This window comes from Channa argus, chromosome 8 (assembly GCF_033026475.1).
Source record: "Channa argus isolate prfri chromosome 8, Channa argus male v1.0, whole genome shotgun sequence".
Lineage (NCBI taxonomy): Eukaryota > Metazoa > Chordata > Actinopteri > Anabantiformes > Channidae > Channa > Channa argus.
Window position 1 is genome coordinate 17902197 of NC_090204.1, and position 27971 is coordinate 17930167.

General features: G+C 40.0%; 2 protein-coding genes across 12 annotated transcripts; one reads left to right on the plus strand and one right to left on the minus strand.

Annotated features, from left to right (window-relative positions):
• Nucleotides 1-243: 243 nt before the first annotated feature.
• prg4b (proteoglycan 4b) lies at nt 244-7784 on the plus strand. Of its 3 annotated transcripts, XM_067512867.1 has the most exons (14): nt 244-398; nt 515-596; nt 869-985; nt 1230-1352; nt 1747-1839; nt 1939-1974; nt 2573-2845; nt 3362-4066; nt 4475-4561; nt 5469-5605; nt 5766-5922; nt 6042-6149; nt 6494-6622; nt 7354-7784. In XM_067512867.1, the coding sequence occupies exons 2-14, from the start codon at nt 527-529 to the stop codon at nt 7458-7460; spliced, it is 2142 nt and encodes a 713-aa protein (XP_067368968.1). In that variant the 5' UTR covers nt 244-398; nt 515-526; the 3' UTR covers nt 7461-7784. The 3 variants fall into 3 exon arrangements, with proteins under 3 accessions (XP_067368968.1, XP_067368969.1, XP_067368970.1); XM_067512868.1 differs by lacking the exon at nt 1747-1839; XM_067512869.1 differs by lacking the exons at nt 1747-1839; nt 1939-1974.
• Nucleotides 6525-27971, minus strand: tprb (translocated promoter region b, nuclear basket protein). Of its 9 annotated transcripts, none has more exons than XM_067512861.1 (52): nt 27804-27971; nt 26862-26966; nt 26692-26765; nt 25868-25964; nt 25670-25773; nt 25379-25543; nt 24948-25040; nt 24733-24813; nt 24246-24333; nt 23933-24073; nt 23716-23816; nt 23116-23313; nt 22915-23022; nt 22581-22807; nt 22286-22449; nt 21952-22094; nt 21308-21456; nt 21007-21169; nt 20725-20859; nt 20507-20647; nt 20227-20395; nt 19801-19967; nt 19486-19638; nt 19244-19354; nt 18694-18897; nt 18358-18545; nt 18045-18192; nt 17732-17869; nt 17467-17598; nt 17186-17316; nt 16845-17055; nt 16549-16695; nt 16105-16303; nt 15798-15991; nt 15336-15409; nt 15019-15215; nt 14492-14785; nt 13529-13683; nt 13329-13409; nt 12889-13074; nt 12657-12803; nt 11574-11667; nt 10637-10791; nt 10309-10377; nt 10079-10170; nt 9611-9720; nt 9385-9483; nt 9048-9198; nt 8798-8922; nt 8621-8716; nt 7643-7688; nt 6525-6663 (listed from the first exon to the last, which is right to left on the minus strand). In XM_067512861.1, the coding sequence occupies exons 1-52, from the start codon at nt 27952-27954 to the stop codon at nt 6645-6647; spliced, it is 7110 nt and encodes a 2369-aa protein (XP_067368962.1). In that variant the 5' UTR covers nt 27955-27971; the 3' UTR covers nt 6525-6644. The 9 variants fall into 9 exon arrangements, with proteins under 9 accessions (XP_067368962.1, XP_067368967.1, XP_067368961.1 ...); XM_067512866.1 differs by having other exon boundaries at nt 8798-8919; nt 10079-10167; nt 19238-19354; XM_067512860.1 differs by having other exon boundaries at nt 10079-10167; nt 19238-19354.

The window sequence follows — 27971 nt, forward strand, 5'->3', positions numbered from 1 at the left end:
TTGACATCATTTTTTTGGCATTGTTTTGTCAATGTCTATATGATGTTGATTTAACAAACCACGTCTGGTGACGTGGAAGTGCCCGCTCTACTCATTTCTGGCCAAGTAGGAGGTCATAAGCACTTCTTTTTTTTTTTTTTTGCTCAAAAGTGTGTGAGGTCAGCCATCTGTCTGGCACGGATATGTGTTGCTGTGCTTCCAGCTTTATGCTGGGAATCATGATGTCTGGACATACTGTATGTTCTAAACTGGAGGTTCCTCCCTGCAGCCTGTGAGATCATCACACTTTTAATTAGAAGGGATCTGCCGATTAACGGGACGTCAGCCGGTCAGTCTACATCTTTTAAAAGCACCCGCATCCAAAACTCCAGCAGGAGTCAGAAAGAGGCTCAGACAAGGTAAGTTACAATTTATTTAATCTCTTATGACTCTCAAGATTTTTAGCCTCTAACATTAAAACAACTCTGACATTAGTAAAGGTCTCAGTTGTTCGTTTATTCCTTTTGTTTCTCAGTTACAGATTTACATGAGGATGTCTTCCACAGTATTTTGTGCTGTTATTTTTTTGGCTGCCTTGACATTTAGTGCTGCACAGAGTGAGTTTAATTTGTATGTACATTTATTTAAATTCTGAGTGCCAGGTAAATTTAAGAAAGAGCTTTTCTAGAATGCCTTATTTTTGCTGTTCATTCATGTTAATAATTATTTACCAGACCTATGTCACAGTTTTTGTCACTACTTCACAAATCAATATACTGTCATTAGGACTGTCCCCAACAGATTAAGACAAAAATAATGTAAATTTGTCATCCGATTTTCGTAACTGCATGTCTCTCATTGACTTTTTATGTGGATTTCTTGTTAACAGACAGCTGCAAAGGACGATGTGGTGCTGAGTACTACAGGGGTTACACGTGCCAGTGTGATTACACCTGCCTGCGTTATGAAGAGTGCTGCAAAGACTATGAATCTCTATGCACCACAAGTGAGGCTGTTTTTTCCTTCTCAACTTACACACAATGATATCAATACTATTACGTTAAGTATCATGATCAAATGTGTGAATTTATTACTAAATTTCCAAGTTTGAACTGTTCGATTTAACCCATCTTCGACATTAAAGAAAGCAACATTTCCTGTACTGTGTTCGATATAAACAATGAATTAAGCACTGCGTAGTCCCATTGTACAGGTTAGTTGTGTTGAAAGCTGTTGCTTGTGTACAACAGAAAACTCATGTAAAGGTCGATGCGGAGAAACCTTCCAGAGAGGTCGACTGTGCAGCTGTGACTCTGAATGTGTGAAGTACAAACAGTGTTGTCATGATTACCAGAGCAACTGTCATGCAGGCGGTAAGCCACATCCAACACATTCAGCATGATCGTGTGTGTGATGTTTTCTGCACGCTAACCTCTACAGATTCCTTTCACACCTTCATGATCATTAATATCAGCATGATAATTGCTCATTGAGTTAAAAGTGGTCACACGTCTCTGGTGTCTGGTCCATTTGATAGAGTAGCAAAAACCGTGATTGTCAGGTGGCTGCATGTTAAAATCAACCTTCATTCCTAGTGGGTGAACCTTCACGCAACAAATTATGGAAATTTGACACTGGCAACTGTGCATGAATGGGGAAGTGCAAAGGAGCTGGGAATTACCTGGCACGGTCAACTTGCATGTGGGTTAGCATGTAGTAGTCTGCACCAGTGCAATGGGTTACATTTGAAAGTATTTTCTGTCTTAGCACCTACCACAGAGGAAATCAGTGAAGCAGCAAGTGCAACAGCACCAATGAAGACTAGTTCATGCGATAGTGTAAATGATAACAAACCCAAAGGTATATGTAACCTGGCATAAAAGTCGATTTGATTGCAGTGTTAAAGATTTTAGGCAGCAGAGTTACCACTCTGACTTTTATTTATGAATAACCCCACAGAAGCAGTAGAGCAGCCGTCTACATTCGACGATGCAGGTGACTATGGGTTTTTTTACTATACAAAACTTAATTCTACACCTTTAATCACTACTGCTTGACTGCTACACAGAGGCTCTGTTAATGTGGTTGGCTTTGGCAAAGACTCAGAGGAGAGCCTGCTGGCCAAAAGAAACACAAGGAAGCAGTTTCATCATGAGTGTGTAGGAGGGTACCAGGCACAGGCTCAGTCACAAGGGTCCACAGCACAAATTGAAGCCAAGAAAGCAGGAGGTTTTTAACTCAGGAGCCAGCTTTGGAACAGTTCTGTGGGTGGGGATACTCTTGTATCCTTGTGACTTCTCACTTAGGAGGAAGACATGTCGAGACAGTTCCGTCTGGAATGTCACAGTCTGAGTGATTCGCTCAAGTAAACAAATCTAGGAAACCTTCCAATAGCAGAGATTAAAATAATTGTGATAGTGCTGCCAGTAATAAACATTTATTCATGTAACGTGTTTATTTTCCCTACCATTTGATTCCACTTGTCATTTCAACATCATCTCCACCAGAACTCAGTAGTAGTGAGCAATGATGGTACAAAAAATTTGTGTTTTCCCCAGTAACTTTTATGAATTTGACATCCACCTCTTTTCAGAAAACAACAAGATCGTTCCCAGTGATGGACTTTCCAACAACGGAGTGGAGGATCCAGAGACGGGTCCAACCCCAGAGAGCACCAGTGGCTCCGGATCTACAGTTGACCAGCTGCATCAAGTGTCCACTGAACCCAGCCTGGAGTTCAGCACAGAATCAGTCGCAGTTACTTCTCAGGCAGAGATGACTCCTTCAAAAGATGAGCCAACGCAGGCGGATGGCAGCTCCTCCACCCTTTACACAGCCAGTACGGAAGGTCCCGCTGAGAGCACAGGTATGAGAGGTTTAGTAACAAAGAGGTGGATGGCAAATTAAAAGGAAAAACAGCAGCTTTACTGCTTAGTGATAGAGATTCTTCATGTTCCTGATCTTCCATAGAGTATAAACATTGTACAAAAGACTCTGATTTGGTGTTTTATTGCTTGTCCAAAATCTTTTTTTTTGCTGCTACTGGTTTAAAACGAATTTCTTCCCCTGTCACTACATTAATACTAAATGCAAATCAAACAAAAATAATACTTTATAATCACATCACCTTCATGTAATATAGACAAAAAAAGAGCAAATCTCTTCCAAAGTCCAGTTTGGAATCCCAGTTATTTCATCGGTTTATAAATGTAACTTTAAAAGTGATTTACGATATGAGTAATAATTCCTTCATTTCCAAACTCGTGAAACCGTTCACAGTATATTATGTTTTTCTGTTTTCTGGACTAATTTCCTCTGTCCCCAGGTCTTTACATGCTTTCATTCAGTAAATTTGGTTCACATCACGTTTGTCTGCCTCCAGATGCCAGTGATTTGGTCACCTCAACTGTCCCAGGAGCAACTGTTCCTCAGGACACAACAGGGTCCGTAGCCTTAGCCAGCACCACAGTGCTGGAGAGCTCAGGGCAAACCCCTGAAGATGACATTTTTCCTGAGCTACAGATGATAAATTCAACGGGATCCTCTTCTCACAATCCAGATGTCACAAGTCAACCTGTCAACACAGTCTACTACTCACCTGAGGCGTCAGTGTCCACAGAACTCAACTTACCAGTCCTGGAAACCACTCAGGCTAACACAACCCCTGCCTCAGCAACATCAGACCTGATACCCAGCTCAGAGCCAACCACATCAAATCCTGAACCAGATGATGTCCAGAATGCACAACATCTTACAACAAAGCTCCCTTTTGATCGTCCCACCGATGTTACTACAGCGGGAAGCTTGTCGGTGCACAATGTCATGACGACCAACGGTCCCTCATCCACAGCTGCAGTGCAGGATGACGTTACACCACCTATAACCTCTGCTGATCCAGCAGAAGACACTTCAGAAATGGCTACACCACAACCATCTGAAGCCACTTCAAAACCTCAGGACCAACCTGATCCGTACAAGCCATCGCCAGCTAAACCGTCGTTGGCTAAACCCACCCTGAAACCTGAGACCAAGCCTCTGGTCCCTGAAGCAACACTGAACACTGATGATTCGAGAGATTATCAAGCAGGTCAGAAACGTTCTTATCATTAGTCAAGACTAACGTAACTTTCTTACAAGACAAAAGGATTTGACTGAAAGGGGAAATTTCAGTTCGTGTATGAACATTTTTTCAAGTCTCTGCTAAAATCAATTTTAAATGAGCAGAACACTATAGCAAAGACAGAGGCATCTAGATTCTGGCACATTTTTTATTACTGGTTGCAGCCTGGTTTAAGAGCTCAGCTGTTTATTCATTATGTCGCTGGGTGAACACATGGTCCTTTAAAGTATAACCCCAGTGACAGAGCTGGCTGTTTTCCCATACTGTGAATAAATAATAATAAATAAATAAGTAGACGTTTGAATGCATATGTTTTGTGTTATTGCCCATTTATGCCAGCAGATGGTCTCTTCATAAATGTGTCCTCTTTTGCAGACGACAGTAATGACACAAACCTGTGCAGTGGGCGGCCGGTCAGTGCAGTTACTACACTGAAGAACGGCACGGTTGTGGTGTTCAGAGGTCAGTGCCAAAAAGCTGATACTGAGCGTGTTCATAACGATGTCGTTACATTTAAGAAATGTGCTGTTGTGCTCAGCAAATAACGTAAATAACAGCTACTGTAGAAAGCCTAAGGTTCGAATCCCCGGCCAGCTGTGGGCTTTTTGTGGGGAGCTCGCACGTTCTCCCTGTGTTTGCATGGGTTTCTTCTGGGTCTTCTTGCTTCCTCCCACAGTTCAAAGACATGGGTGTTTGGTTAACTGGTGACTATAAATTGTGAGTGTGAATGGTTGGCTCTGAGATAGACTAGTGACCCGTCCAGGGAGCCTCTGTCTCTTGCCCAATGACAGCTGGTTATACAATATAGTGAGATACAAGGAAAAAGCTCCACAAAAGTAATTTAACCTTTAACCTTTTAATGTATGTTTTGTATGTAAACTTTTTTTTTTTTACACCACATTAATCACCTCACAATTTAGATTTATCCTGGAGCCCTTTTAGGGGGCACAGCCCATAGGTTGAAACCTCCTAAAACAATCTGTAAATAAAAAGGTTTTAGATGCTACATCAATGAGACTCTGGGCATCAGTGGGTGAATTTCTAGTTACCCACTGATGCCCAAGTACTGATAGTATATTTTTATCATCTGCTCGTTCAACTTCACACACACGTTTTAAAAAACACCAAATTCAATAGTGCCTAATATACACAATGGTTTCTTACCGTAGAACTTGAGTTAATTTTAGAACATATACTCGACTAGTACTTTAATTCAAAATGGTACTTCTACCTGTAGTGTTGTAATTTTTAGGCAAGTGCTTCCATTTTCACTTGAGTATTGAGTTTGTTTACTACCACTAGCCCCTCTGGGTAGTAACGTGCTTTTCCTTTCAGGTGAAGTTGAAGCACCCTCATATTACTTTTACAGGGCACTACTTCTGGTTTCTGGACAGTAACAGGGTGCCAGGTCCTGCTCGGGGGATCACACAAGTGTGGGGAGTCCCTTCCCCCGTTGACACGGTGTTCACCCGCTGCAACTGCCAGGGCAAGACATACATTTTCAAGGTAAACTTACTCATCTCATCAGAACTATAGCAGGAACACTTTAAATTATCATGCTGTATTGCAGTTAGACATATCATGAATTCTGCTAATATAAAGTACACGTACAGTTCAGTTGTCTGATGGTTTATTCTTCTGGTTCGGGTTGATTTAAATTTTGCAGGGACCGCAGTACTGGAGATTTGAAAATGATGTTTTGGACTCTGGCTATCCTAAAGTCATCCAAACAGGCTTTGATGGGCTTCGGGGCCACATCATAGCTGCCCTGTCCATCCCGCAGTACCAGAGGAGGAGAGAGTCCGTTTTCTTTTTCAAGAGAGGTGATCATTAAGTGATTTATCCCATTTAAAACGCAACTTTATTTGTATTTTTTCTTTCAGAATATGAAAGGAAGTTGAAAGTTCTGTTTGGTGGTCTGACTTGTGCTTCATTCTTCCAGGGGGATTTGTTCAGAAATATTCATACCAGTTTGGAAGCAGCGCAACATGTGGCACAACAGGAAAGTATATCATTTCCACAGTCCCCAAACGGATGGCTCGACAAGCAGGTACTCCAAGAATTTTACATTCGTACAAAACATACAATCATGCATCTTACAAATGTCATAAATTGCGGTTTGTTCATATGGCCCTGTATTATTCTAACTGTTGTGATTGGCCTCTTCCTGAGCATTTTAACAAAAGTGTGTCAGTTTATTTAGAGGTGAGAGATTTAGCTGGGTACATCTTAAAAACCGGGCAACAGTCCATTACTGATAATGGAGGAGCTGGTAGATTTAATCATAAAACCTCTTGACTGCAATAAAACATTTCAAAAATGCCAACATAAAATACTAAAAGATTTTATTTCCATTATTTTGTCACACATCACCTTTTATGCAAATGTTTTCAGTGTCTCTTTTAGATTCAGCTATAGACATTCAGAAGTCCTGGAGAGGTTTCCCCTCCATCATCACAGCTGCTGTGTCAGTCCCCAACAACAGGGAACCAGAGGGATACAAGTACTACATCTTCTCTAGATGTAAGTCATCAATATTTACGTGTCAGTGTGTAGTCACAGATCTATGAAAATTGATGAAAAATGATAACATTATTAGGAAAGAAAGTAAGAAGTCTTATTTTTGATGACCTCCACTCACACCCTGGTTTGAAGATACGACTGTTAAAGTCTTTCATTTTACAGAGCTATAATAAAAGTTAAATTTATCTTTGAGGTAGCGATTCAAAAGCTTCAAAAGGAAAAGAACAAAACAGTCACTTGAATGTCCTCAATAAGAAGTTAATTAGTCCTACACATCATGTCTGAAATGCCCAACTATCTGGGCGACATGGCAAATTAGGCATATGTAGAATTAATTCAGGGTGGTGTCCTTTTGTCTGCAGCTCAAAGTCATTGTGGAAAGACCCCAGTAAACAGGCACATCTGTACATTATTTATAGTTCAAAGATGCAATTGTTTCAGAGAACATTTCACACGGTTTAATGCCAACAGCAGATGTTAGGAGGGGCTTTCCATAAAGTCCTTTACGTCATTCATAAAACACTACAGCTTGTTACATTCAGGCCTTGTTGTAGCCAAAGGCAGCAGCCTAATGTTGATGTCTTAAAGGCTCTAGAGACAGGGGACTGTTTGCTAAACCTACCGGTTGTTTTTGTCATGGCAAGTCATGTTTACTGGAAACTGGTGGAAAAAAATACACTACTCAAATTTGAATGATATCTGAATATCCATTCTGCTTCTTTTTTTTGCAGCCAAATCCTATAATGTGAGGATGGATGGTGAACAACCTGTCATTGGTCCTTCTAACGCCAAGTCACCTCAGAGCAACAACTTTTTCAAATGCCCAAAGAAAGTCTGAATGAAGATGCCTTCCACATCATTATTCATCATTAGTCGTTAAGTTTATTACATTCTTCATAAAACACATTAATTCAGCATAGACTTTGATTACAAAAAGTAACTTCCAAGTATATTAAAAACAAAAGCAAAAGACAGGTCAGCATTTGATGGGTTTTAGACTGAAATGAAAAGTTGTTTCACCTGGCCAATCGTCTCCCATGTACACCTCGGGGAGAAAACGCTTGACCTGTTGACATGTAAAATATTGTTTTTAATAAAGCGTGCTACACAGATGTAAAAATTCTGATAGTGACTGTATTAAATGTGAACTGCAATCAACCTAGTATAAGTGTGGTAGTATATTTCTGTTATTCTTTTCAGCATCAACACCAATCACAACATGTCTTGTAAAAGGGACTTCTGAACATTAAAATACACTTGAGCGTCGTCTGCAGCACCAGCTCAAATCCAGTTAGCTCTAAAAATTCCAGCAAACTTCTGAGAAGCAGAAAATGTGAGCTGTGAGGGTACAGCACGTTGCATAAATGCCGATGGATACGAGGACTGGCCACTTTAGCAGGTACAACAGTTCATTCTAATGCAACCCAAGACAGTGGCTCTGCCATGAATTCTACTTTTACAACGCTATAATTTCTCAGTCCTGTCCTGCTTGTTTTCCAACTATCCCAAGCAGTACCCACTGCCTTAAAAGTTGCTGGTTAGAGCAGTCAAGTCAGGTATGATGTGTGAAGAGCTTCTCCAACCATATAATATGTACATTCTTTTTAGCCAAACAAACATAAAATAAATTCTATTTTAAGGCCATATTTTAACATCAAACTGTTCTTTTTGCCACATTGTGAGCAGGACCTTGAAAAAACACTAGTAGTAGATGTCGGTTTTTATTTAAGCTGCTTAATCATGGTTTACTAATTTGGGAGTATGAATCAACTTCTCGCACTATTATTCACAATAATGGGACTGGGTCATAATGGTACTTTTTAGAGATACACAGTTTGGGAGAGATTTTGCAATCTTTTGTGATGATGCTTTAAACCATTTTGGCCGGCTCCGCCACTCAGGTACTATGGGGTTTGTTGTCATGGACATATTTAGCAGTATTGATCATATTAGATTCATTAACACCTAATTAGTGTGTTTATGCTTTCACAATGTTACCTCCTCGTTTCATGCGTCCACCATGGTTCTCTGGCCAGCGTTGCAACTGCCTGCTGGATCCAGGTCTAGAGGGTTTTGGTGGAGCACTGCTTGTATCTAAAAAAACATAAAATGTTTCAGTTTAACAGTAATACAACAAGAGCAGGAATGCTCCACAGTTATGATGTTACACTGTACCTGCAGAGCTAGAGGATGGCTCCTGGCTAGTGGAGGGCAGAGTGGCCTTGTCAGATGACTGGCACGACTCTTCCACCTCTCCCTGAGACACAACTGGATCCACTGACACTTCAGCACTGGGTCTACTTCAAGCACGCCATCACAGAAAACAAAAAAACATTTAGCAATCCTAGGCCTGGAGCCTCATTAAAGCTGCAGAATTATTCACACATAATAATACTGACAAACATCAGAGGGAAGTAATTCTCACCTATCAGTATCTGGCTCCAGGAAGACATCCTCTCGATCCTCCCCTGTACCAACTGTGCCTGTCACTGCCAGACTTGTTGTGGATGTGCTCACCATGGGAACAGACTGGGAAGCATGTTCTGTTGTGTCAGACGGAGCCACTTCTGGGAAAACTGTTTGTGTGCATGAGAAAGACGTAAAAACATACACTCACTAAGTTCGTTTTTAGGAACCAATAGCATGACCAAATCTGAAAACTTCTATGACTGGTTCCACAAAACGTAAAGTGTGCTGATTATATTGATGACCATGTACAGAAGCCCTCCCTAATATCAAACTAACAAAGACCTAACACATACCTGGCGCTGCAATTTGTAGTGGTGTGGTGGGAACACTGCGTCCCCCACACTCCTCCTCATGACTTGCTACAAACAGGGGGCTTTCATACACCCCAAGACCTATAGCCAAGGATTTATTTGTATTAAAAATACAGCTTTCATGCATGGAGAAAAAAAGACTGTTCACTGTTCAACTGCAATTAACTAGTATTTAATCAACTCTGCACAACATGTTGTTCTGAAGTACCTCCTTGTGATGCAAGTTGTCCCAGGTCAGAGTGTGAAGAGGAGCTGGTCTGTGGCATGTCCTCTGAAGGACCAAAGCGGAAGCGAGGGACACCAGCCACCTGAGGAGAGCTAAAAAACAGACAGTCAAACTTAAAGCATGCTAAATATACTGTGAACATTTCAAAATGTTATATATCCAAGACCAAGTGATCTAAAAGAGGTGTAAAAGAGTGAGGTTTTTAATCTGAGCTCATATCTTAAGACATATTAAAATGTACTTAAAACACTGACATAGCAAAAAGTACAACTAAAGATGTAACCTTTTTTCCTGGACTGCTGATTAATAAGCTGATTATTATCATATATTATAACAATAATATATGATATAATGTAAATAAAACTAAACATGCCGTTAGATGCATCAGTGGTTTGGTTGATAATGGCCATTACAACTGTGTCCAGGATATTTACACTGCATGAGACTTACTGGATGGCCTGGTCAAAACCATCTGAGCGGTGTGGCAGAGTGGGAGTGCTGGGAACCATCCTGTCATCATCATTATCAAAGAAGTGCTGCTGCTGGGGTGCAAAGATGTCAGGAAGTGTATAATTTGTAATAATGTTATTCTTATAAATATTATTATTACAAATGACAGTGTGAAACTTCTTGAAATAGTAACATTAGCTGTAAACTTTCTGATTGCAGATGTGACTTACAGTGCTGCCCGCCACACCAGGGGTAAGCTGAGGGACTCTTCCCACTGACTGGCGACGAACAGGGATACGCTGTAAAATTTGAATTTAAAAACACTATTTAACAAAAAGATTAATATAGGGGCTGCAGTGAATTATTATTGTATATTATGATTACAGTTTTTGTTAAAGTGATTCCCTAATTAATGTATAAATTAGCAAAAAACTAATAAATAAAAATAATATCTTTCCCACAAAGTCTAAATTGCTTGTTTAATCTGATAATTCAGTTCACTACCACGTGTGACAACAACTCTTCATAACAAAGATTACTCTTCCTTCTTAACCGAACCTGAGCAGGTGGCCCAAGCTCTGATGTTGGGGCAGGGTGGATGTTTAGCCGAGGGGGCAGCTGATGTGTTGGTCTCCGTGGTGACTGTGGCAAACGTGTACCAGAGCTTGAGATAGGCTGTTCTGTAGAGAAGGCCTCCATGGAGCTGCTCTCAACTGAAACAATATTTAAAAGGTTTTTTAAGCAGGTATCCACTTAGCTTAAAGTAACCAAACAAGCTAATTAAGCCTTTATTCAATCATTTATAAGGTCTAAAATTACGAAACCTGTCATTTTTCTGAAAGAGGTAAATTTATGGAACAATTTATAGAGGGATTGAAATTGTGTCACTTGGTAACTTAGGGAAAAAGTAAAAAATGAACAATAAGAATAACAACTTGGATTTCTTTAATAAGGATGTACATTTGACATGATCATTTTGTGTGGCGTTTTGTGAGAACAGAATATAATTTAAGCTGTATCATTCATTAGCATATACCTTTTTGGTGTAATGATGTGCCGTTTTGTGACTGTGTTTATTTTTTTTTTTGTTTTAAGTTCTAGTTTGTGTAAGTATTTTATTATTAAATAATTATATTTAAATTGTCACATTAAATATGGGACTCTGGGAGGTGCATTGGCTCATCACGTGTCAAATGTACACAATAGGGGTTTTATATTAAGTCTCTAAAGCCACTCAGCTATACAGGACTACAACATTACAAAACTAACTGTTTCATCTCGGAGTAAAGCAGCTTTTACATGCTGTAGATGGACATGACTCATAGCTACAGTTGTGCCACTGTTCCTTTCAGACAGACAACAACACATTACATCTTCCTCAGTCATCGTGAAATGTCAGATAAATAACTGAATGGCGGGACAGTTTATGAGCACATGGGGAGAGTCTGAGGTGGTTTTACATATGAGCATTCTGACAGGTTTTCCTGGATCTTACAGCTGGGTGTCTGGGAATCTGCTGGTCTCTGGGTGGAGTCAGACGCCCCCAAACTCTCCTCTGTCTCTGTGCCCGGGTCTGTTACATCAGCCCCCTGAGAAAGAAAAGATCAAAACAAAATATTAAAGAAAATGGTAGTAAAGGGAACGGAAAAACATCCATTGATTTTCAAAAACCATACTGTGTCGAATAAAGAAAAGAGGTAAAAAGGTAAAGTGAAAAGCAGGATTTTGGTGGATTAAAGGAAGCAGGTTAGGAGCTGATCCACACACATTATAAATTCTAGGATATATTGACAAAACCTCCAATAGGGATTATTATTCATATGTATTGAACAATTAAGGCCAGATTTCTATATCATGGAGAACGACTACATTTTTTGGGGTTTTGTTTTACTGTCATCACCGGCTGTGGCTGCCATTACTCCAGCTTGTTGACTAGAAAAGTGTCTTCAAGAAAACGGTGACAGACAAAACATTTATTATAAAAGGAACCAGAAGAAAAGAGTATAACCCCTAATTTTCTAATCTCTCAAGAGCACTTGTTCTAAACACGCAACTCTTTAAAGTTTAATTTTCTTAAGATATTTCATGTTCAGTTCATTCTCTACCTATGATTATAAAAATTCAAGTATTCAGAATAATTTTGAAAGTAAATCCTTTCAAATGGTACAAAAGCTACTTTTCTGCTGGGAGAGGAGACACCTACAACTTATATTTCCATTGGTTGGTATAAAACTAGAGCCATTGTTGCAGCTGGTGTGTGACCCTTTCCTCTAATAACTGCCTTCAAAAGTAATAAATGTAATATTTAGAGTGTGGACACACACACAGACGGATATTGCTGACTTCTAACACTTTTCACACATGTAGATTGCAAATAAGAGACTGTGACTAACCCCTTTGCAGAAACTTTAGTCGTAGCCGCACATATGCAGTCAGATAGAGTAAAAGGTCAAACAACTACAGTCATCATACACAATTTACACAAGACAGAAAGTTACAACGCGTGTGTAAAAACCAACTCTGGAAAAACTGACTGTTTCGGAACTGGAAATGACACGTACATCCGAGCAATACAAACCTCTGTGTCATCTCCTTCGTAAGCCTCGTTGCCGTCTCCGCTCCCTTCGTTACTGTCCTCTCCTTCTTCCCCCATCCCTCCTTCATCTTCCTCCTCATCATCTTCCTCCTCTTCTTCATCTTCCTCTTCCTCCTCCTCATCATAGTCCTGTTTTGAAGCATAGTCAAATCATAAGGGGCAAGATGATGTAAGAAAGAAGCCACAATGCCACTTTACATATGGCTTCATTTACCTGCTCTTCTTCCTCCTCCTCATTATCCTCTTCCTGGTCATCGTCACTCTCCGTGTCTGTTATTATGACAATAACTTCCTGTGACAGCTGGTCAGGGGTGTCACTCTGTGTCACCTCTTGGTCCATCATCATGGACTGAGAGGCTCCACTTCCCTCGCCTTCCTCCAGTTGTGGAAAATCGTCTGCCTGCAGAGCAAACAACAAATACCATTAGGGAAAAATTGCATAATATTTATGATGCTGCTGAAAACTATGATTAAAAATTAATCTTTCCATCTGAAAACAAGGAGCTTAGAAGTAAATGTAAAGATAAGAGAAATGCAAATACTGTTATTACTATGACTGCTAACTGACAATATTTAGATATGATGGTGTATAAAATACCCATATTTAACATCCCATCAATTAGGTCATTGTAATTCCTTATTTCTATGGCCAACCTGGATTGCTTCTGCACCGTCTTGACTGTCTGTTGGCACCACACCCTCAGCCTCAGCACTTTCCTCAGCCAGTATCTCCTCCTACCCGCCCCCAAAAAACAAAAACAAAGAAAAGAAACTTTTAAGCTAAACACAGCCGCACAACAATTGAAAAAACAAAACTATTTTTTCACATAATTTTGTATAACCCTCTTTCTCACCTCTGGACCCACTCTCTGGATGATGCGCAGCTTCTTGGGAATAGGAGCTCTGGAGGCATCTTCCTGGGTAGTCTCTGTGTCTGTGACAATAGTAGTGCTTTCCTCTTCATCCCGAGGCCTCTTGGACATTGAAGAGGTTCCTGGTGTTGCTGAAACTAGACATAGAGCCTGGCTATTATTTCACACTTCACCTTGTTCCTAATGATGCTTTTAAAACCATACCATGCCAAATGACACTTTAAATATTGTTTTTTTATACTAATATAAACTGGTACAAGTGTATGTTCATACTAAATGGATGAAACAACTATGTGGGGCTGCTCCCATGTCCTGTAGCAGCAATTACATAAAATAGCCCTTATTCCCAACATTACACAAATTTAAAAATGAGCATCTCTATAAACTGCTGTATAGATAATGGATTTTTCATTAATGTTTTTTAATATACAGTGTACTTTGGGCACTGAGGGTTCCTTTTCAGCAAAAATGTTGTAACCTTTTAAATACACTGATTAAGTTCTTGAGATGACTTTCTGTTCAGGTACATTCCTAAAATACAACAGTATTGAACATTGAATTGCTTTACTACATCAACATGATGACTCAAACTTTGAGAGTCACTGCACTGTAACTTGCTGCTATATCCAAAATAATTAAAAAACCCAATGTGAGGACCCGAGTAAGGAAAGGTTAGGGCTGATCCGCAAGGACAACTTTGAATGAGGGGGCAGGACGAAAGATGTCAGGTAATGGCAGACGCTATAGAATTATGACTCTATTGGCCACTTTAAAATAAACTTTCTACCAAAAATATGCTGTTAGCTTCCATAACAACAGTAGTCATGTTCGTCACCTTAAAGATCTTAGTCCCCAAAAATCATGGGATTTTGTTTGAACAAAAACTGACAAAAACAAATACATTTGACCAGGGCGCAGTGCCACGTTAAATCCATAGTTTCTCACCAGTGCCAAACACAGAAGGAGTGGAGGACGTTGAAGGCCATTCCACCTGTGAGCTAGGTGTTTGCTCAATGACCAGGGGTGGCGGCGGCTCCTGATTGGCTGGCTCTGTATGGGTCACACTCTGTTGCTGTGTTGGCTGAACAAATGCTGTAGCCTGTGTCGGGGTCTGCTGGACAGTCAGCATTGGGCCAGCTAAAGTGGTCTGGACGTTGGGGCTGGCAGAACGGACAGAGCCGCTTGCACTGCCATAAACCGTCACATGTTCCACTGGAGGGCCTTCAGCAGACTGCATGACTGTAGGGGAGAGAACAGATTTAGCTAATGTATAAAGAAGGAAAATAAAATAATTAAATGAAGAAAATAGGACAGATATACTACCATGAGCTGCATTTAATGACATAAGATGTGATTCAAGGAATAGTTCTCTGTAAACAGTGGCAGAGAATACCTAATTAAAGAGCTATGTAATTATTAGACCTGCTTTTGTGACTGGCTTCCTAAACTGGAAGCTCATCTATTAGACTTACCTTCTTGGGTGTCAACCTGTGTGGTGGGCATGACTGTAGCAGTGGGCGTTGGTGTGGGCACAGTGGCTGGAGTGATCATGGGTCTGATGCTTGCTCTTGGTGTGGGTTTGTTTCCGGGGTTGACTGGCTGCTTGCTGGCTGTTGCGACTACAGGTGTTGGCTTAATGTTGGCGGTTGGAGGCTCAGAAGTGCTGGCACTGATAGAAACAAAGATTATTAAGCCAGTAAAGAGCATCTCAGAATTGTGAATCTCTAGTTACCTATTTTTCATCACATTAAATTTATAACGATGTAGTTTAATTGGTTGCATATCATACCTGCCCCTGTCTGCAGCTGGAGTTGTCTTCAGAGTGATCTGTCTCTGTTCTGTGGTCCTCTGCTGCTCCTGGGTCTAAAGAGAAGATAAAGAGACAGAGTCATGATGCTGTAGTTACACAACAAAGTTTTCTGCAACTTGCCATACTCTAATAATTCTATAATAAGCAAGATAGGTGCATATGTCTGTACAATGTGAAATTTACTAAACTCTTCAAAATGTTTGACTCTAGGAACAAAACCTAAAAAAACAAGACTGAATGAAATTACCAAGATGAATCATTACAATCAATCAATCAATAACCAGGATGTAAGTAATTCAACCCTTTGAGTTTAAACAGCTCAACAAAATATATTGTTTTTCTTGCTCATTGGAATGTGTTAATCTCCAGGTACCAATAGTAGCATTATCTGTTAAAAAAATGAATTTCAAAATGCCTGAGTAGAGCAAACTTTAAACTAACCTTGCTAGGACCAGCCTCAGGTGGCTCATCTCTCTGCTCTTGTCTTTCTTGTTGACCTCGCAGGTCTCTCAGTTCTCTCTCCTGACGACTCAGGCGGCCCTCATACTGAGACTTAAGAGCGCTAACTCGCACTTCGAGTTCCTCACGCTGCTGCTTCAGGTCCTCATTTTCCTTCTGCAGCTGGTCTTTGGATGCTGGACACATATTAGTTAGTTATAAATCGAGCCAAATAAATACAAATGAGAAACACTACTATAGTGGCAAAAGGAAGACTCTCAAGGGTTTTAATAAGAGGATGTCCTCTTACCCACGAGCTGGTTAATCTTCTGTTTGGCATAAACAATGGCTTTTCTGGTCTTCTCCTCCTTGTCAGTCATCTGCTGCCTCAGCGTTTCCTCCTGAGAAACTTTATCCTGAAGTTCCTGTCTCAGTCTTGTCAGCTCTGTCTGCAGCCTGGACGACTGTTCCTGGGCATTATGAACTTCAGTCTCACGCTCTGAAGCCACCTGTGGTATGCAGGAGACAGGTAAGATGCATTGTAAAAAAGGCAACAGTACACTCAGTACTGTACAGTACTGAGTGAGATTGTACAGTACACAGTTGAATAAATGAATGAATACTGTCAAGATTTCTCTGTTTTAAGAATGATTTAGCAAAGGTATATGATGCTATATGATCATATAAGGTTATTTCAGTGCAGTAGCCTAACAAGAACATGAAGCTGAAACATGCATCTTCCATGACGTTTAACCTTGTTTATGTTCTCCAGCTGACCCTCCAGCTCTTTGCTCCTGGCTTCGGCCTGGCTCAGAGAATCTCTTAGGCTCTGGAGTTCCTGAACTGAAGCCTGACGAGCCTCCTCTTCTTGGGAGGGACCTACTGCAGCCTCATCTACCAACTAGACAATGTGCAGTAATGTCGCAAAAATTACTTTCGCATGACCCAACACAATAAAGGTGGTATTAATTTAGTTTTCAGAATAGCCTGAAATACACAGTACAACCTTCTGCATACTTTATATTAAAATACCATTGACCCAGCTCTTACCTTATCATGTTCCACCTTCAGTTCTTCATACTGAGTCTTGTACCGGCGTCCAATCTTCTTTACCTGGTTGATAGTTCGCACCTTCTCCACTAGTTCCTGGTTCTTGGCATCCAGGTCATTCTTTAGTTTATTTCTCTCATCAGCTATTTTATTTACATTCTCACGCAAGCTCTGTATTTGGCTTTGCAGGGATGTCGTTAGGTTACTTGTCCTATAGGAAGACATATAGAGAAATTAATGGTAAGGTGGGAGAACAATGACACTGAATGAGGTAAAAAAGTAAATATTTAAGATACGACTCAATAACCATTCAAAAAGCAACATTAATTATAATCCCTTACTTTGCAACATCTGCTTTAAGTCTGGCATTTTCCTCTGTGAGCTGTTGGATGCGTTTAAGACTGGCCTCCTTCTCAGAATGCAGACGTTTGTACTCTTCTGGATCTGAATCTTTCTGCTGACTCACCAAATGCTAGAAAAGGGTGTAAAAAAAAATTAAATAAAAAAAACTAATTAAGTAAGTAAAACCTAACAATTCAAACAATGTTTAACTTCTTAAGTGAAGCAAAACAATCACTGATTAATGGTTCCGTTATAGGGAACATTAGGCATTTTCACTGACCTGAGTGCGAGCCTTCCACCGTTTCATTTCCTCTTCCAGTAGCTTCTTCTCTGCTTGCAGCATGCCACTTTTCTCACTTAGCTCAGAGTTTGCCTGCTGCAGTGGCATAATGTCCGACTCCAACTTTTGCACCTGAAACACACAGACGAGCTAAACCAAGAAGATTTGGAAACTAATGGTGTCTATTTATAGAACCGAACATGCAACTGCAATGCAGATACAATTCAGCTCTACCACTACATTTTACATTTACAGTACAGATTACCTTAGCTTGTGTTTGCTGCAGTTCTTGTTCCAGCTTGACCTTCTCCTCTCTCAGCATTTTGTTGGTCTCTATCAGGATACTCATTGTTTCCGTCTTCTTCATTAGCTCATCGTGCTGAGCCAGGGTCTTTGCTGTAACCTAAGTTAAATTAGCAAATTAGCATTTTGAGTATTGGAAAATTTGAATCTTAAGTTTCGGTTGATATTTATTGCAATGTCTTCATAATTAGTCTAAATATAAAATGTCGTTTAAAGTGAAAAAAAGAATTGTCAATAAAAATACAATCATAGAGTCTAAATGTTTAAAAACACACCTGCATCCTCTCTTTTGCAGCACTTAAACTGTCCTGCACCTCCTTCAGCTCTCGTTCCATGTGCTCCATTCTCATACGGTAGCGCAAAGTTTCTCCTTGGGCAACCTCAAAACGAGATTCAGCAAGCTCCTTCTCCCTACGCACAAATCTGTGATAAAGAGCAAGCCAGGGTGTCACAGACAAAAAATAATAAAAAATTAAAAATTATAGAAGGGCAGGAATCAGACAATGGGTAAATACCTTTTATTTATACTAGATTACATTATTTCCTCCAAGACAGGTTTATTTCAGTGTGTGACTTGAGATACATTACCTGAGAATTTCAAGAACCTGGTCTTGAGATTTGCCCTCTTCAGTCAAAGAGATGTTCATAGTACACTCACTGGCAGCACGCTGCAGATTGTCAGCCATCTTGCTGCTCATTGTCTCGATCTGCTCATGCAGGAGGACGTTCTGCCTGTGCAACTCCTCATAGCGACTCTCAATTTTTGATATCTCCTCCTATAAGATGAAAATGAAAATAAGACTGAAAGCTTAAAGGCATTTTTCTATTTAAAACAAATTATCAACAGCAGTAGGGCAAAATAAATCTTACATTTAATGGATTAAAATGTATAAATACATTTATCTATGTGGTCATCATACCAACCTTGAGAATCTTTTCCTGCTCTTCCCAGGAGACCCTAGCCTCCAGTAGCTCAGCACTGGTTCTCTGTGCCTTTTCTTCCAGCTGGTGTCTGAACTCGATGGCCTGCTGTGCCTGAGCCTTAGCAGCCTGCAGGGCGCCCACATTTTTTGCATGCAGCATCATCTCTTGCTCATATTTATCTTGTGCCTCTTCAGCCAGTTTAGCCTTGGACAAGAAAAATAATAATAAATATCCTATAACACAGACTATTGGTGTCTGATGATTTCACTATGTTACTCATCATATTCCATTATTCCACTATAAAATACATATGTATACATATAAACACATAGTGCTGGTACATGGTGTAAACTTTTATGATATCTGTTTATCAGGTATCTGAGCGGTACATAAGTAGCTGTTGAGTAATGTAATTTGTATTAATATCATTGTGTTTAAATTAAAAAGCACATGATAAAAAATTAAAAACTAATTTCATTTAAATCGTTTAAGAACAGGAACTAAATGTATATTACTATAAGATTAGCTGATAATAATTGCTTACCTGTACCTGGCTGTCTTGTACAGCCTGCTGCAGCTGGACTTCAGCCACTGCCAATCGCTCTACCGCAGCCTGGTGGTCTGCCTGGGCACTGCTTAAACTTCTCCTTAAACTGTTTATCTAACACAGATGCATATTAAGAAAATTGTCAATAATTTCTTTACTTCTATAATGGAAACATAAGCTGAAAAACAACTGCATTTTTGTCAGCTATATCCAGACTTGCTTAATAATGCAGGATGTAAATATACCTGCTCCTCCAGAGAGTCATGGGCTCTCTTGTTCTGCTCCTCCAAGGCTTGTTTCTCCTTCTCTGCTTCCAGTAGCTTCTCCTCTAGTTTGCGGTGCTTCTCCTCAGTCTCCTTAATGTGGGCTTCAATCGATGAGCGTGCCTGTTCTGTTACCTGTTCATATGCAAATATAAGTTAAGTAATTTCACAATGCCAGAAATGATCCCACATTGTTTTAATAATTTATTAGATAATAATTTATTATCTGAGGTGCCTCCCAAATAACCAAATGATTTATAAGAGGTGGAACAATGACAGGCAGGTAGTTTTTTGCACCTGCTTTTCTTTATCCAGCGACTCTTCCAGGCTCTGCGCCATGGCTCTGTACTGCTCCATGCTGGAGGTGGCTGCCCTCAGACTCTCTGCCAGCTCCTCTGCCCGGCTTTCAGCCAGCCGCAGACGGCTCTGTAGGTCCTCCGTGTCTTGATCTAAACCCTGTAAAACTAAAAGTAGGAAGAATTAACAGCAGAAGTGAGTGATTCAATTTGTCAAAGTTCAAATTAGCGTGTTTTTAGAGAAAGCGAGCATTGATAATAGCCCAGGACACACTTTGCTTAAATGTAAGTGTTACCATTCTTAAAAAAAGATGATCTGATTAAGCTTGTGGGATCTGACGACCAATGAAAATATTGTGCAATTTGGTGTGCACGTGTGCAGACTTTGTACATGTACTTCTCCCCATGTGCATATGTTTGCACCAACCTCTGATGCTAGGTGTGGAGGGAGAGCTCAAGGTATGATGCGCTTCACCGCTGCCTTGCTGTAGCCGGAGGGTGGTGAGCTCCAACTCAGCAGCATTCAGTAATTCCTTGGTCTTGTGGTGTAAAGCCACCTGTGTCTCGAGCTGCCTCTTTGCCTCCATCAACTGAATCTGCGTACAAGAAGGGACAGCAAAACTTGGTCTTTTCCCATCCTTGCCAAAAACACTTAGGACACATCTATACCATAGCAAATATGGAAAAGCAGTTAAATCTATGTTTACTTCTTGGTTTCTGCTGAGCAGGTGACGCTGTTCAACCTCATTCTCCAGCCTCTTCTGCAGCTGGGCAATTTCCCGTTCCTGTTTCTCCAACTGGCCGCTGAGACGTTGTCGTGTATCAGTCTCTGAACGCTCGAGTGTGGCCTAAATGAAACACATCAGTTAGCATTTTGACCATGTCTGTGTCTGATCAGGAGTGAGGAATTACACTCTTAAGTTACCTGAATAGCCTGAAGGTTGGTCAGCAGCAGGTTTTGACTCTGCTGTTGGCTCTGGAGTGTCTCTTTCTCTTGATTCAGCCTGGACTCGACCAACTTCAGCATGTCTCTCTCCTTACGCAAGCTCTCAGCATGGCCCTAAGGGATAGAAAGATGTATGTTTTAATGAGCTCAGTCACACATTTACTACTGCCATTTCTTTCTGGTGATAATAAAATACTAAAGGCATTTACCTTTGGCACAAACATGAAAAATAGGACAAAGGCTGGTGGAACAATAACAAACCTCAGCCATTGAGAGTTTCTCTTTGCAAGCTTTTAGATCCTCATTCAAAGTGTGAATAGTCTGATCGTGCTTCTGTGTGGCAGCAGCCATCTTCTGTCCTTTCTCCTGAAGGGAGGCGATCTCCTTCCTGTAGCCCTCAACATTGTCCTGAAGCATCTCATACCTGACAATGTGGTAAAGAAAATTATGAGATAAAGTAGAAGTGACATTGACATTGTAGTTACCAATATAAAGTAGAAGTGACATTGACATTGTAGTTACCAATAAATATTCTTTTACTTTTCTTGATTTTTAAACATACCTCTTGGAGGCAAACTCTAGCTGAGTAGATATTTTAGCATTCTGTGAGCGGAGGTCAGAGAGCTGCTCCTGGAGCTTCTCATTCTGCTCCATCAGCACCTTGTCGCTCTCCACACGCTCCTTCTTATAACTGGAAAAAACCTCCTGCAACTGCAAATGCAAAAACTGATTATTTTCTATCAGTGTGGTGACAGATAGTGCAGCCTTATTGGGACTAGTTCATAAAAGTCTAAACACACAAACTCATCTTTTAGTCACTGTTAAAGGTTAAATTCTGGCCATCAATTTTGACTAAAACATGGACTTGTAATTGTAGTTCCTACACATCACTGATGAACCATTTTTAAAGTAAACAATAAAGTAAGTAAAGTTTGGATTTTTTCTCTTCAGTTTTTCAGTAGTTAATTTTCAATTTGGTACTGGTGCACTTTTCAAGCTCTTTTATACACCTTTTCACCTCAACTTCTTTAGGACACACAATTTGAGTAAATTCAGATGCCATACAGGCATATTACCATCCAATGGCACATGACCCCAAGCCAAACATATCAGTGTAGTGGGTGTCAGCAGTGGTGGACAATTTTTTAGAATGAACAGTTGCATTACTGAGATCAATACATTTTAAATATGGCAAATGTTACACACCTGTCGCAAAGCTGCTTTGGCCTCCAGTGCTTCAGTAGACTCTGTTGTCATGGAGACCAGTCCAGTTGGCGTTCCTGTGGTGGAGATCGCTGCAGGTGAGCGTCGGGGGGTGGAGGTCAAGGTGAACTCTTCAGGTGATGTACCTTTTAAGAAAAGCACTCGGACGTTCAAGCCAAGGTGAAAACTCTTCACAACACTGTTTGAATAGCAGGGCTTTAACAACGAGAGCAATTATTATCTGAAGTAACTGAACAACTTTAAATGATTTCTCGTTTTATAACTGAAGACGTTAAATGAGGGTTTTCAAGGTGTCTGTCAACGAAACTCTTGTTACCTTGCTGAGGGAAGCTAAATACAGTTGCCTGAGCCAGAAGCACACGGTACATATCCCTCTGCTTCACAATGGACTCTGTCATCTTAATCTGTTGGCCTCGCTGTTCCTTCAGAATCTCCAACTCAGCCTGGGCTTTCTCCAAACTCTGCCCCAGCTCACCATGTCTAAAACAGATCCACTTGATTAACTGACTGACAGATCTTTCAAATCCCACACATTCACTTAACCCACTAGTGTTTTGCGCAAGTCCAGTTTGGAAAAGCTTAATTTATTTGATTATAAGGATCTAACATACTTATTCCCAGTGGCCTCAAACTCCTCCTTCTCTTGGGCATCACTGAGCTCTCTGAGGGCCGCCAGAAGACGTTGGTTCTGCTTCTGAAGCTCTTCCACACTGCGGAATGTCACTAAATGTTGGCTGATCACCTCTGATGTGCTGCTGACGTTGGCTGAGCTCACCTCCTCCTCGTGAATAACATGGTTTCCACGGGCCTCTTCTAGCTCAATCAGCAGCACACGTACCTGGCACAAAGAAGAAAGAATTTGCTATAAATCAAGAATTCAGACATGAGCAATTTTCAATTTCCAAACAGAATCAGAAATAAGATGGAAGGAGAAAGTATAGCCACCTGCTGAGCCATGTCTGCCAGCTGAAGTTCAAACCTCTGGTTGTCCCTTTCCAAGACAGAGGAGCGCTTGTTAGCCTCATCTGCCTCTTTCTGAAAACGATGGACCTCCTGAAGCAAATTTGCATGAAAAAGTAAAAATTTTGTTGACTTTCCAACAGAAGGTTTATTGTAATCAAAAATGTATATGCCATCATTACGCACTTTGACAGCCTGCTCCAGTTTGGCAGAAAGACTCGCCACTGACTTCTGCATGCGCTCATGCTCATCCCTTTGCCGTTTGAGAATGGGGGCTTTTGCTTCCACCTCCTGCACTATATCGTCCAGGTACTTGTTGACACGTTTGTTCTCCAAGCGTTCCAACTGCAGTTGCTCCTGGCTCTCCACATAGGCTGTATACAACTGAAAATACACATGGCATCTCATAAGCAGTGCAGTGTTTCCCCTATAATAAAACCGGCATGGCGGGCCGCCATGCTAAGGAGACACCCCCCTCTATACCTACAATTGCAGACGTTTTCCAAAAAATTTAATACCGCCAAAAATACAGCACTTGGAGGAAAAGAAAAGTGTTTACCTTAAGTAAGTTTGTTGCATTTTAAACTCTGTTCTCCGATTACCTGACAAAGCTGATTTTTCTGAGTAACCCGTTTAGTAAGTGCATGTAAATGCAATCAATCAGTGTGAAATAAGCAGCATTTTTAAAGCCATGTTCAGCCTTTGCTAAAAAAAAAAATTGAAGAGGAGGCGTTAAGCTTTCTAATAAAATATGCAATTTGGGTGTTGAATTTCAGCTGCACATACCTCTGTCAGCTTTATATTAGGTTTGATCTTGGATACAGCTGCTGCTGTTGGAGACATTGTTGTCATTTGCTCCTCTATCAATGATGCTGCACCAACAGGGCCTGGAATTAGGAAAAAGTAGAGACCACTAATCAGTAATTTAAAGAAAAGCCATAGAAGTTTGTTGCTGACTTCAGTTCAGGAAATTGCTTACCATGCAGGACTAGATTCAACTGACCTCTAAATTTAGAACTTGACAGTAACTCATTGGCATTGTCCAGCTCTTTCTCCAGACCCTGGATCCTGTCCTTAAGATCAACAACACTCTTGTCGGTGGAACTATTCATTTCCTGCAAGTTCTCTTCAAGGGCCTTGTTGGCTGTGGTGAAAGAGCAAAAGTAGAGGAACGTTAAAATGTGGAAACTAACTTGGCATTCGATTCCAAAGCTAAACAAGATTCTGTATAACCAGATTCTCTCTCTCTTCTGTGAAAAATGCAAGTACTAAATAATGGGAACACTAGCTGCAGCCAAACAATGGTAGCATCACACCTTCTCCAGCATCTTTTAGCAACTTCTGTAACTCTTCGACTGCTCGACTCAGCTCTTCGCTTTTTCCCTCAGAATCTGCTGCTGCTCCCTGCAACCACAACAACAGCCGTGCTAAACACAAAGCATGATTATCCTAAAATTCTTCAAGCAATTAGTAAATTACGGTCCTGGCTGGTACTACTTATACATTTACCCAACAAGGCTATATCAGATTTTTGACTTTAAATTTTCCACATTAAAAAGAAATACACACACACACACACACCCCTCTACTTTTTTTAATTTATGTAAAAACCCAACATCGATCTATTGCATTTTTACCACTAGTATTATATATTGGATCAAATCTACCACCCCCAAAAAAAGCTAATCAAAAAACACAAAGGGCACCTGCATGTTCTTAAATGTGAAAAAGTGAAACTAAATTTGACATTAGAGGTTCATACAGTACAGGAGTATTAAGGTTTGATTTTGCACATGAACATACCTTGTATAAATTGGAAAGCTTAATGTTAGCATTCAGCTCATTCCTGAACTTTTCCTCCATGGTGGCTTGTTGCTCCTTGGCCTAAAATGAGTAAAGATTGAGTCATACATTTCAGTGATTAAACCTGAAATTGCATGTTTTAAAACTTAATACTTTATAGGCGAGAATAAGAGAACAAAAAGATTTTGTCTTCTATATAATTCCAGCACACATACTTCTTTCAGTTTGCTGATCATGTCCTCATTCTGTTTCTGATGATTCTCATTTGAAGTCTTCAAACTAGCGACTTGCTCTTGGAGTCGAATCAACTGGAATTCAGAAACAAAAAACTATTAACAAAAAAAACCTATGAAACAACATGACATACTGTATGTTGACAATGATCCAAAACCTCTTTTACAATAAATCAATATAGATGCTATCAACAGACAAGACACATTAAGCCCTGCCAGAAAGGTTTAAATTCTGCAAAGCAGTTATTGACACCACCATTTAGGTGTAAATGTACTGGTGTACTAGCGTGTGCAACACAGATCTATAGTGTAAATTTTAATTAATCAGTTAATTATAGAGAAATTTCATAAGCTTAAAGGTTAGTATTATTATCATCTCAAAATGTGGTACTGTATTATTGTATAAGATATACCTCATCCTCTTTATTCTCCAGGGTGCATTTTAGTTCCAGGATCTCGTTTCCCTTTTGTCGAGAGAGGGACAACAGTTCCTCACTCTTGGCCTTCAACTCCTGATTTAGCCAAGATGTTTGGCTAAGAAGCAGCTCCTTCTCCTGCTCCATACGCTTCTCCTTGTACTGGAATGGCAAACGACAACTAATGTGTTTATATGGTAAGTTAGGACACACAGCCCAGAGGAAGGTTTTGTAATTTTCTCAAATCAAATGTCAATATTCACTGTATATGATAATAATTTAACTTACTTTAATGTTGACTTCAGCTGATTCAAGTTCATCCAACTTCATCTGCAGAGTAATTTTAGAGGTGTTGACTTCCACCAACTTATCATTGAGTTGCCTCAAGTCATCTGGCGGAGCAATAGAAATAACTTAAGTGCTATGCAAAAGTGACAATATATGCAAAAAGAAAAAAACTTAAAATATATATACAACTCCCAATACCATTTAAATGCTCCACTTCCAAGGATCTCCTCTCCAGTGTTCGGACAAGTTCTCGCTTTTCTTCCTCCAGTTCATCTTTGGATTTGGAAAGAAGAATCTACAAAACAATTAATTTGGGTAAGTTGCATTTTAGTTGGTTAGGTTGTTGTCCACGAAACACATTGTCAGTGGTTCAACTCATAATTTCTCATGGCTATTTGATGAAGTGTCCTTGGGCAATGTCCTGAACCCTAATTTGCTCCGAGTGGGTCAGGTGAGCACCTTGCAACGCATCGTTATAGTGTGTTTGCGAATGGGTAAATGTAAACCAACATTGTGTAGACCTTTGGATAGAAGTGCTATATGAGCAAACTATTTACCAATTTTTAAAACGTATTTATATATTTTTGTCATTTCAGCTTCAGGATCGCCACAGTGGATAATTGTTCGCATGTTGATGCACTTCCTGGCGCAACCCTCCCCAATTTCTATCGGGCTTGGACTAGCACTGGGGAGGGGAATGGGGTTGTTTGGGGTTCAATGTCTTGCACAGAGACACTTCGACATATAGTCAGGACTGGGGATTTAACCACTGACCTGTGGTCTGTGGACGACTGCCTTACTAACTGAGCTAGAGCCGCCCCCATGTACCAATTATCCATTATTATCCATAGGAATTTATGGTATGGCTACTGGTATGAGTTGCTACTCACTGATTATAGCTGATATTTCAGTGACATCAATATTATCAGTATTTTCATCAAGGCAATCAATACACAAACGTACTTTTGGTTGCTTTACGTAAATATTATTTTTTGCGTGTATGCTAATGAGTTACTACGTACCTGTTCTGATGACAGCCTCTCTTGGGTGGATTCATAATCCCTGTTTTTCTCACGCACACTTTTAAGTTCTAACTCTGAAACGAAGATTTGAAGAAAGACCATATTATTAGGTTTATACAACCTAGACACTTGGAGTCAAGTTTGGTCCATATATAGTTGTGTATAATTACCAAGCTTGGTGAACTCCTCTTTGAGTTTAAGATGCTCTTGAGTCTTGGACAAAAATTCTTCCTGACATTGATTCAGCTGTTTCACTTTTTCAAAGAAATGTTGCTCTGTAAAAAAAAACAAAAAAAAACAAGGTCAAAATAAAGCGAAACAGAAAGAAAACCCTTCATGAAAGACACTTAAATTGCTACTGCAAGAAGATGTGATGTATGGATGTAACAGATGATCATGCATGTAAATGGACCTTTTGTTACTATGGTCTGATATAAAAGGCCTGAACAGAAAAAACTATTAAAACAATGAAATAAATAATAAAGTGAAGATTGCCTTTGAGGGTACTACAGATCAACATAGGATAATACTAATAACTACAATGCTTTCAGATGTAAATATTTTTGTTTGTGGGTGCAAACATTTGTAACAACTTATCAGATGACATGATATCGCAGGAATTTACTGCAGATTACAAAGCTTAGTTTAAAGTACGTTACAACTTTAGGGCCGCAGTGTAGCAAAGTCACGATAATAATTGTCATTATGATGTCGTGGAGCAGGTTTCAGGTTTTTTTTAAGTCATCTATCTTACTCCTTATGTGTACGTTCATTTTGTCCTGAATTATAGCGTGATTTGCACTTAATCATAATACTATTTATGTTGAGGCCAAGTTAGCTTAATAGGTTAGCTAGCATTAGCATTAGCGTCACATTGAGGTCAATCGTTTTTTTTTTAAAGTAACGCTAGCGTTACTTTCATTTTCCGAATGTGCTGACAGACACTACTTAACACTGTGTTCTCATTGTGTTAATTCATTTAAAATCAAATTATTTATCTAATGTTATATTTAACTTTAGCTATGTTACTCTGTTCAGCAACATGCTCGTCTGTTGTGCTAAGCCAAACACTGCAGCAGCACTAGCTAGCAAAAGAGCAGGAAATAACTCACCACTGTCAACCCGAAATTGTTCCTGTTGTGCTTTCAAAGAATCTATTTCATACTGCTGATCCAACAGAATCTTCTCGATTTTGTTATAAAGTGTTTTAGGTAATTTGGACAGCTCAGAAGCCTCAATCTCTTGCAGCAGCAGTGCCGCCATTTTTCCGTTAACAACGC